Source organism: Nipponia nippon, unplaced genomic scaffold (assembly GCF_047370975.1).
Source record: "Nipponia nippon isolate SJK-2023a ecotype South Korea unplaced genomic scaffold, ASM4737097v1 scaffold_9, whole genome shotgun sequence".
NCBI lineage: Eukaryota > Metazoa > Chordata > Aves > Pelecaniformes > Threskiornithidae > Nipponia > Nipponia nippon.
In genome coordinates this window covers 46,113,700-46,124,620 of record NW_028262413.1, presented here as the reverse complement: position 1 = coordinate 46,124,620, position 10,921 = coordinate 46,113,700, and the positions used below count along the sequence as shown (strand labels likewise).

Sequence of the window (10,921 nt, the reverse complement as noted above, 5' to 3'; positions counted from 1 at the left end):
TTAAAGCAAACTCTGCACAGATCAAAAGCTTAAGTTATAAGTATAGGTATCCTGGCTACAATATGGTTTAGATATTATTTGGTATTAAGCAACGAACCGAAGACGTTCTGTACCAGATGTCCACGATCTTCTGCCCAGCTGACCTTGGTTTTCCCCTAAAAGAGAAGCAGCGAGCTCCATCTGCCGGGTTTCAAGCACACACCGCCGCAAACTCCCCCAGGGACGCAGGGAAACTCGTTACGCCTTAGTTAGACCTGAAATTACCACCTGCCAGCGATGACTAGCAGCGACAGATCTCACACAAGGCGCCATCTAAAACCGTCAGCGAGAGATGTACAAATGGCCCTACAGGTTCTCCCCGACGCTACCATCTAACGCAGCCGCTGCTGGCTGAAAGCTGATATTCCAATTAGCAGCATTAACGCCACCCAGCAAGGACATCGCTTTGCTCCGTGTCGTTCTGGGGACGCAAAGGATAGACACGTAGTTCTTCTTTGCTGTCAGCTTTGTGATGCCAGAGCAGATTCCAAAAAGCAACGGAGTTAAAGAACTTGCAAGCAATTTTCCTCAAAAGTCATTCCTAAGAACAAAGCAGTTGATTTAACAGTTTGGTCATCTAAAAAGTTTTAACCCTAAATCGCCTGAACTTCTGAAAGCATATCATTTCTGTGGGAGTCACACCTCACCGTTCGTTTTGCTCAGGTCATAATGAACCACAATTCGTTTTCCAGAGCCTGGGGACCCAGTACATCAGAAAAGTTGGGTGCACCCATGCTAACAGATAACTAAAACACTTCTCTAAGTCAAAAATTCTTCATCGTTTGTGCTTAAAATTAGCTGTAAATTGTGGTGGTGGGGTTTTGGGTGCGGGGGTTTTTTTGTATGCTCCTTTCTCTGCTAATTCAACTTCTGATACAATCCATGCCTGAGGCCAGACTCCTACGACGCAGCTGAGTCATGTCAAAAAACCTCACTGTCCGCGGAGACGACACTTGAGAGAAAGTGTTCTTATCCTCAACAAACATCGAATATTTGAATCCCAATGATGCCTATGAGTGTTCTTTAAAAATAACCAATTCCCAGAAGCTCCCGCTGGGAAAACACAAGGCAAGCAGCCACACAACTGAGACCGGTGCTGTAACAAACCCCAGAAACCCCCAAACCCACCCACCAGCCCCACAGAACCCCCACCCACCATCCCTTCTATTGGCATAAGCTGATAACCAACCTGTCACAGACCAATCTGAACAGAGAGAAAGCAAAAGTAGTAGGTAGGAGGGAGCAAAGCACTAAAATATATCATTTGCTTAGGAACAAACTTGCTGGGTTTATAATTTCTACAGCACAAATTGCGCCCTTGAGTCTGCGGTCAAAACCGAGAGGAATTCTCCACAGGAGCCCGACTCCCACCTTGCTGTTGTTTCCAGCTTTTGACTCTGATTCACAGGCTTGGATTTCCTGGCGAATCGTGTTCTGGAAAACCTGTCAGACAGAGGCAGATTAATTGTTGGACCAACGGCAACGAAAGAAAAATCCTGCAGCATCTGCTTCAACAGACACTTCTTCAGAGACATTTTAATCCATGTTATACAACACATTTTTCTAGATTTTTTGCTTTCCCTCATTCAGTGAGTCAGACTCAAGCACGTCAGGCTCCTGTCACTTTGATACGTCTCATGAATTCAACGCCGGACTTGAGCTTTACGTTCGAGACCTGGGTGCTTGAAAAACCATGAGAAGTCTGAAGAGCCAACAGGACACGTGGAAGAGGATGAGCATGAGCAAAACGGAGCCACTGTAACACCAGCCCTACACAACTCCTGCAATTTTTTTTTCCTTTTGAGGCTTCCAAAATTTCCGTGGTAATGCTGTAAATGTGAAGCTAACAGAACAGTGCCTCCCCGAGTCTGAATAGCTCCAGTGGCTCTGCTTTTACTTCAGTAGTATTCAGAAAAATCAAGAATTAATTGAGCAAGTAACACGAGAGCAGCTCCTGAGATCCGGCCGGTCTTTGTTTTGTGTTACTCTCACAGTGCTACGTTACTTCTAAGACAAGAAAGTAAGACAGTTATCAGTTTGGGGTCCTTCACATGAAATGCCCCTTCTTACCCATGCCATTAACCAAAGGCAGGTTGAGGAAAAGCCTGGATTAGATTAACAACTCCTCATCAGGTAAAAACTTCTCTCATCAAAGTACGGCAGCAGAACATGAACTTCCTGCATGGATGTCACACAAATATTAACTCAGTAGGATATACACTAGGATACAACAACAAAAAGGAGAAGGAAGAGATGATAATCAATATGACTAAATAGGAAGGGTAAGCAATTGATCAGAAAAGCTAAAGATATCAAAGAAAAATATCTACTGAACAAGGCGAGTGACAAGTTTATGAGATTAAAACAAGTCACTTGTACTGAAAAGCAAATACATGCAGTAAATTTTTCTTTTCTGAATTTAAAAGGAAACAAAATTATGTGCTCACATCACATGCAGGTGCCTAAAAACAGTCCGCTGGCATTCATGGATGCCATTAAGTAGTACCTACTATTTACAGCATTTTCAAAGTCAACAGGCCCAAATAAACATGATGGTCCTGCGAGGACTGGATGAGATCTCAGATTAGAATAAAATATATAATTTAAATATTATATTTAAATAAAATGAATTATATATTCTATTTATAAATTTTATATTATATATAATTTTATATATTGTATTATATTTAAATAACATAAATTCCATTTATTCCCTTTCTAAATCTGAGACTTATTGAAACTAAATTTCAGCACAGTGGAAGTTCCAGTAGACTAAGACTATGCAATGAGAATACGCAGGACGACACATGTAATTCAGCAGTTGGCAAGGATTGTTGGATTGGGGGGCGGGGGGAGAAGATAAAATGTCATTTAACTTTCCATGAACGAAGAACGACTGTAACATTTCACATGACAAATTTCCCCCCTCCTTAGAGTCAATTGCGAAGTTGTTCAGAGGGATTAAGAATAGAAACGATTTAAACGCAGATCCACCTGAGCTCTGATGTGGCTTCAACTTGTAGTACTACAGGATATTATAATTACAGGGGTCAACAATATGTAATATTGATAAAGCGCATTAGCTAGTTCTTTATCCAGTTATAATTGAAATATCTGGTAGTGCAATGTGTAGGAATTCTGCAACATCAACACAAAGCTTGAAATTATGCAGTATATTCATCAAGCACCAAAGTTGCTTGTCAAGTAACATTATTGTTAGTAAGAGAAAATATATACATAACCAAGAACAGAAGACAAAAAAAGTTGATCACCCAGAACATCCGACTGCTCAGGAAACCCCACCTAGCAAACCACCCCAAAAAAGGCAGATGACCAACTGCACACAGCTCCAGGTACGGTATTCTAGCAAGATGCTGCATCAAATTCCAGTCAGAAGTAAGGGATGTTTTTGTGTTAAGACTAGTTGACTCTATAAGAAAACTATCACAGACAGGAAAAGATCCTGCAGAAGCTCCCAGCTAAGGCTTAAGGTATTCATCTCAGTGTGGGGATACAAAGGCAGTTTAAGGGTCTGCAAGAAAATCAAACTAGACCACCTAAGAGTCTCAGTGAGCATTAAACTCTGAGGTAGAGCCGATAACCTAGGCAAATCCCATCCATTAATTTCCCTAGAAAATATTCCACGGATAAGCATTGCAAAGCTGTAAGAAAAACACTGCCCGGATACTCTTTTGCTAGACATTCTATCAAAGATGAGAAGATATTTGACAGAAATTATTTGGAAATGAAACAGGCTTCTGTCCTTAGAATCTCACTTTTGTGAAACCCTACGTGAATTACAGAGAAGCACGGTTTTTTAACATTTCCACATTAAAGTAACTGTGCACAACTTGTGCTTGAAGAAAATTATACCAAAAGTCCTCAAAAATAAATTGAAAACATTGTACAAAAATAAATTTATTACCCAACAGTGGAAACAGGAATTTATTCACTATCTTCAGCATTCACAGAGATTCTCTTCCTTGGTGGGGAAAGAGAAATGAGTATCATCAGGAATCCACGATGAAAACGTGAAGATGACAGTGAGATCAAACACTTTGGGAGGAAAGCCCTTAACCAAGTTGAATGTTGAGGTGGGCATTGAAATATTTTATATTCCTATGAACTTACAGGCATCTTTTTCCACATTTTAAAATACATCTATTGTTTGACATCCTGTGCCAATTTTTCCCTCTCTTTCTGAGTCTTTTTTGTCGTGCTAAGTTTGAGTGTCTGAAATCTGCATTCCTGATGAACTGTTCTTGAGTTCTGCTGGAACCAAGAGTGCATATATCCGTTGTAGAAGTCAACTGCTGTAAGCTTCTTCTTTAATACAACTGTTTTAATTCCAACCCAGCCTTCCTAAAAATAAAAAAAATTGGCAGTAAGCTTCTTCCGTGTTTTATAATTATGATCTTTAGCTGTCACTAGGTTGGCTTACAGAACACATTTTATTTCATTTCATCATGTTTACATTACAAATCAAACTCTTGCTTGCAAGTCAAAAGCCTGTTAGTGGAAATTAAAAGTTTTTCAAGGTATCAAATAAAAAGACTGAAGCTAATCTAAACTACTCCAGTGGAGGAGGACGGATAATTAAGACAAAAGTTACGTAACACACAAATACTAAAAACCTCATTTTTAAGGTCGTGAATATAAAACAAATGGGAAAAACCTACCTTGCAACGAGCTATCAGTGTTTGGGACACTTTATGGTATAGTAGTGAACCAGGAACAGCTCCACAGTCATTCAATATTTGATCTAAAAGCAAAGCGAGATTGTCTTGCATTTTTATGCCACCAAGTCCAAAAAAGTTTGAAACACTTAAGTCTCTTTGAAGCATGATAATCAGCTTGAGTCTCTATTTTACACAAAAATATTGTATTGTACTCTGTGTTTTATTATACCCAAATCAGCAAGATAGAATCAGAACAGTCACTCTCTGGCACTGCTCTCCATCTCCTCCACAAGCAGCCACGAAGCCCCGTGTGCTCTGGGACACCACCGTACCCACAAGGCTCTCACTCACAGGCTGGTATAGGAAACGGTTTAAGCGATAGTACGCAGGGCCAGCTTTCCTCATGAGAGGTCCCCAGACAATGGCATTAGAAAAGGATCTCCTAACTAATTAGAGGATTAAAATACTCCGATCTCACGATTCACATACCTGCTGTTCACTCAACATCATCACAAAGCAGGAATGCCCTTAAAGGCCATCTTTTACTCATCTTTGGGCACGGAAACTTATTGCACCCTGCGTATATATGAGACTGACTGTCCTGGTTTCAGCTGAGATAGAGTTCATTTTTCTTCCTAGTAGCTGGTATAGTGCTGTGGTTTAGATTTAGTATGAGAATAACGTTGATAACACATTGATGTCTTAGTTGTTGCTAAGTAGGGCTTACACCAGTCAAGCATGCTCTGCCCGGTGCACAAGAAGCTGGGAGGGGGGCACAGCCAGGACAGCTGACCCAGACTGGCCAAAGGGCTATTCCATACCGTATGGCATCATGCCCAGTATAGAAACTGGGGGGAGCTGGCCAGGGGGCAGCGATCGCTGCTCAGGAACCTGCTGGGCATCGGTCAGCGCATGGTAAGCAATTGTATAGTGTATCACTTGCTTTGTATATTAGTATGGCATTATTATATTATTATTACTATTACTACTATTCTATTTCATTTTACTTCAATTATTAAACTGTTCTTATCTCAAACCACGAGTTTTTCTGACTTTCACCCTTCCAATTCTCTCCCCCGCCCCACTGGGGTGGGGGGAGTGAGCGAGCGGCTGCATGGTGCTTAGTTGCTAGCTGGGGTTAAACCATGACACTGACTTAGTTCTCCTGGAGTTTCAGAAAGCAGTACTTAAAGCTATTGTTTAGTACTATCTTCAAGTCAATGTTTGAAAAGACAGGAAAATTTAACTTAACAGATTAATTTAAAAGTAAATACCAGCAAAACCAGGGATATTATCCACTTCCACAAAATCCAGAAGTTTAACCGTGCTACCCTTCCAGAGCGTCTGTAAAGGAAACTGCAAACAGAAGCAGATAACACATCAAGAATATTTTCACAATTTCCAGGCAACTCTCTAGGCTTTTTTCTTATGCAAGGTACCTGTGACAATAACATTAGGGCAAAAATTTAGGTATCTGTCCAGATAAGAGACTTTCTTTACTATATCCAGTTTTCCTTGTTCTTCATCTCATTGACAAGCAAACCATTAGCATGTGCAGTAATGAGTTAAGCAACTAGCGACAGTAGCTGTTCAGTGGTGCTGTTCACTGTCACGCAAAGATGTCAATATAGTGTTCTTAGCGTTCTGAAACCCTCTCAAACGCATCGGTGGAAATTTCAGAGCTAAGGAAACAAAATAAAACTATTGAGCCGATTTCAACACTTGGGATCAAATTCAAGAAAATTCTCCTCCACTCCAACTCCATCTCTAACAGTAAACTACACGGGGATTTTAAAACATATGCTGGGGTTTAGAGGCTAAAATAACTAAATTTGAGGTTTAGCCATTAAAGTATCTACACCAAACTTGACATGCTACAGGACAGAAAAGGGTTAAAAAAAAATCCACTGTTTTACCATACTTCCTATTGCACGATGCAGTTGAATTATTTGTGCAGCTGTTTGCTCTTCCCATTTTATACAACTCTTAGCTATAGATATTTTAGGAGCTGGGGGGAGAAAGAAAAAAAAAGAAATTAAAGGACTTCGTATCTTGTTTTGCATCTTTTTGCAAACAAATAGCTGCACTATTTTATCTTAAACTATTTTAAAACAGATTTTATCCTGACCAACAGCAGGTTTACAGTCTAACCATATGTACCTTAGACAACAACTGGAGAAAAGATTTTGTAGAAACCTCAAATTGGCTTATTTATAGTTTATTCTCAGCTGTCCCCTTATTTACCCATTGCACTGAAAACTGAGAACACACATTTACAAGCACAGCTGTAACATTTTTGTTAGTGTTACAACCATGAAGAATAACAAACTGACACTGATTTTGGGACCTTGCTAGTGATTTTGATAGTGTACCAGCAACTGGAAAAAAGTGTTAATGTAGTAAGTCTGAAGAATTCTGAAGCATTTTTTCGCCCTCTCTCTGACTTTTTTAAGCCAGAGAAGGCAGTGAAGAGACATACTGATAAAGGTATCTAAAAAAAAAAACCATAACTCAGCGCAGTAGGAAGAAAATTAGTTTTCCAACTGATAAAAGAAAAAACAAACAAGGTGCATTAAATACGTGTACCTACCAAATGTTACTCCTTCTTGTGGTTGCTCTTTTTTATTTTTTAAGCTTTCAGGCAAGTTTTTCAAAACTGATATCAGCTGCAAAATTAAATTTTGTACATAATATTAACAAAGGTAAGTAGAGTATATTTATTAACAGTAACAGTAAATCCAAGACATATAAATACAGTGTTTAATTTATCAGTGAAAGTTTCTTGTGAGCTTTTAGAAAATTGGGTCACTATATGCAGAAGACTTGTATCATACAAACACACTAAAGGCATCCTTTCCACTGAATTACAATTAAAACCACTGAAGTATTCTTTTATGGATGATCTCCTCTCTGATATTAATCCTCAAACAGGACAAAAGCTGATTATTAAGACAAAAAAGCAGATATTCACTTCAACAGACAGAAGCAACTGCACTGTTTCCATACAAAGCACTTGAGTTCTTCACTGAATAGAAACAGAACGGCAACGCACAGGACCAACACTGGCAGCTTATCACAGACCGCTCAGCTTTCCTCTCAGCGAGGCAAAGTGCTCACAAACTCTAAGTTTCAGATCACTCTCCTCTTAACACTTGCAGTCAACTCACAACAAGATTAAAAAGAACTCTGTTTACACATGTTAAAAGCGAGGCACTAATTAGAAGTGACGCTAGCTTGCATGACTTTACCATGTTTGCACCCATCTTTGATAATATCACTTCCAGCTCCTTTGCAGTACAGCGGGGAGGAACAGCAAACTCTTCTTGCTTAATAATTGGACCTACATCAAACCTACAAAGCAGAAAACATACAAGCTTACTGGAGAAACTAAAACTCAATCAGTAGTTCAAAAGTCTACATTCAATACATTAAATCATTTACGAATTACCCTTTATTTCCCCTAAAACTTCACTTTTCACACATTATCAAATAATGTTTGGTTCACAAGACAATATGGGGAAAAGAATATCAGATATATCTTAGCAAGTAAGATTCATCTCGGCAAGCTGGGATTGTTACGAATGCACAATTTACAGTTCAGAAACACAAGATCTCAGAATAAACAATCTGAAGTATTCGGAAGAAATTTGTTTCGCCCTTTCCTGAGATCTACTATCAGACAAGCATCTAAGAAAGAAAAGACAACTACGATAATATGTTTCCACAAGCCTTTTAAGCCAGAGTTTGTGCTGAAACTAAAACATAGAATCTCTCTCATCCCTAGACAGGCAATGTCTGTTTCACTTACAGGAGGTTACAGGCGACTCTGAAGTCTGAAAAACAGCTCTTTTCTGTCGCGTCATACCAAGCCTATCCATCTAGCTGTGTGAGTGTTTGTTCTCTGTCTGCTCCCTGTAATAATGCTAAGAATTAGAGAACAGGCCTAGAGTCTAGAGCGCAAATTACACGCTCACTAAAATACTGTATTTGTGGCAAGTCTCACAGGGTCAGATGAAAGTTTCTAAGCGTTTCAAATTTTAATATTAAATACACACATTTAAAAAAATTAGTGATTACACAGCATGATTTAAATGATGACTTAAGTGGTGATGATTTACAGTCCTGAGAGGCAACAGAAGCAGCGAGTTGTTTTGGGAAGCACATCTAACATACCTTTTTGGTCTTATTTCCATAATTGTCACCCCAGTCACTTTATCACCATGAAGCACTGTGTGGACTATTGGTGCAGGACCACGCCATCGTGGGAGACAGCTGGGATGGACATTCAGCACGCCACTGAATTGAAGTATTTTAAAGTTAGAATAGGAACAGTACCTGAAGCTGAACCCACATGTGAATGGGCATGCAACACTTATTACACTGAAAGTACTTTAAGAAGTAACTCTTCAGACGTTCTGAAGTGTTACTGGCTTAAATACACATTTAAAGGAAAATTCACATTATATAACCTTCAGTTTCTCAGTGAGCACAGAAAGGGAGATGAGAGGAATAAAGGTGAACACATTATGCTGAACATTTGCACAGATCTACTTCAACGTGTTAGAGAACAGCACTGAACCTCACAATGACAGCAGGGCTCAGGCTAAGCAGATGAACCCAGGGAAGAAGTTGACCTCACCTGCTACATCACAGGTGCTGACTCAGAAACAGAATCTAGCTTTGCTAATGAAGCAGCAATAGATGTCCTGTCAACTCACTCACTATGGGAACTGCAGAATAAGGTCCTCGCTCAGGAGACGTCCGAATGATGCCACCACACCCACATCAAACTGCCCCGCAGGTCCCGTCTGTGGCCACTCATGAAGAGGCAGCTGGAGCTCCCGGGCGCAGCTCCTCACAGGCAGGTCCCCAGGCAGGCGGGAGGGCAGGGTCACCACCTCCAGCCTGGACACGAGCGAGTCCTCGCTGGGCTCCCTGGGGTGGACAAGGCACTGAAGGCCTCATGCAGGCACAGCAAGGGAGAGGCAAAGGCCGGGTCACCTCCACCCCTCGCCGTGCCCCTGTGCCCTCCCACAGCACCCGCCCCTCCGACTCCTATCCCCTGTTTGATCCCCAGCCTCCCTCCACTGACCCCAGCCTCCCAACCCTGCCACCCCCAACCCCCTCCCCACCCCCGTCTTCCTCCTTTCAATCCCAGACCCCCCCTTACTCAGCCCCACGCTCCTGCCCCCTTTCCAAATCCTGACCCCCCCGTGATTCCCCTTCATCAGCCTACTCGTAACACCATGGTCCCTGTCGCACCTAAGGTCCCTTTCCCCCCCGCTTCCCTACCAACCGCTGCCCTCCTCCGACCCCAACTCATCCCCCAACGGCCCCTGAACCCCATCACCATCTCCCACCCCTCGGTGCCCAGCCCTCCCTCACCGTCCCCAGCCCCTCTCTCCAAAGCCCCTGCCATTCCCCCTCAGTCCTCGGCCCCTCAGTCCCGGCCCTCCCTCACCGCCCCAGCCCCCTCGGCCCGTGTCCCCCCAGCTCCCCCGCCGGCGGGCGGTACCTGGCTGCCTCCAGGGCTCGCAGGGAGGTGACGGCGAAGCGGTCGGTGCCGAAGAAGAGCACCCGCCATGGCGGCGCCCCCGCCCGCCCCGCCGCCCCGCGCGCCGCCGGCACCCCCCGGCGCCAGGCGCGCAGCAGCCGGCCCCGCATCGCGGCCCTTCCGGCGCTGGGAGATGACGCAAGCAAGATCCCGCCTCGTGGGCGGGGCGAGGGACGTCGCGGTGCCGCCCCTCGGGCTGAGGCGGCGGCGCCATCTTGGTGCAGGGCGGTGCGGAGGCACGGGCAGGGTTGGCCCCGAGCAGCGCTCCGAGCTGGGCTTCGGGGCAGCGTGGTACCCCGCGGGTGGCGCTCCCTGGCCCCGAGGGGGTAGCACCGCGCCGAGGGAAAGGCGAGCGGTCTCGGGGAGCGCAGCCAGGCCTCAGCTCCGGTCTCGGCTGCGCACCCCAAGCGCGGCCTCCAGCCCTGGCTTCTGTCTCTCCACCGCGTCGGTGCTGCCCGAGCGAGCGTCTCCCGTGGCGGTGGACCCCTGACCCTGGCCCTCATGGCCGTAAATTGGCCGCTCTGCCCCGGCGTGAAGATAACGTGGAAAAACGTTGGGGCGGAAAGGGATGTCGACACCGCAGCCGCTGATCTGCTGCTGGCTCCGATGCGGCGTTTGAAAAGCTCATTTCTGCATCTGCCGCTGTGGA

General features: G+C 43.7%; 1 protein-coding gene across 14 annotated transcripts in view; it reads right to left on the bottom strand.

Annotated features, from left to right (window-relative positions):
* Window positions 1-10,775, bottom strand: part of MTFMT (mitochondrial methionyl-tRNA formyltransferase) — a 34,693-nt gene extending 23,918 nt beyond the window's left edge. For 2 of the 14 annotated variants that reach the window (XR_015701653.1, XR_015701659.1), the window contains exons 1-11: window positions 10,234-10,775; window positions 9,441-9,653; window positions 8,892-9,014; window positions 7,967-8,069; window positions 7,309-7,384; window positions 6,635-6,726; window positions 5,993-6,074; window positions 4,719-4,801; window positions 3,965-4,401; window positions 1,229-1,482; window positions 98-580 (exon numbers count right to left, since the gene is read on the bottom strand). Coding sequence is in view for 1 of the 14 variants with exons in the window: in XM_087745277.1 (XP_087601403.1) it covers window positions 4,201-4,401; window positions 4,719-4,801; window positions 5,993-6,074; window positions 6,635-6,726; window positions 7,309-7,384; window positions 7,967-8,069; window positions 8,892-9,014; window positions 9,441-9,653; window positions 10,234-10,775 (1,515 nt within the window). In the remaining 13 variants the exon portion in view is untranslated. Of the gene's footprint in view, window positions 1-97; window positions 581-1,228; window positions 1,483-1,502; window positions 2,047-2,109; window positions 2,260-3,928; window positions 4,402-4,718; window positions 4,802-5,992; window positions 6,401-6,634; window positions 6,727-7,308; window positions 7,385-7,966; window positions 8,070-8,891; window positions 9,015-9,440; window positions 9,654-10,233 lie in introns of those variants that run through there. The other 12 variants (XR_015701656.1, XR_015701658.1, XR_015701661.1 and 9 more) reach the window with 11 other exon arrangements.
* Window positions 10,776-10,921: the final 146 nt, after the last annotated feature.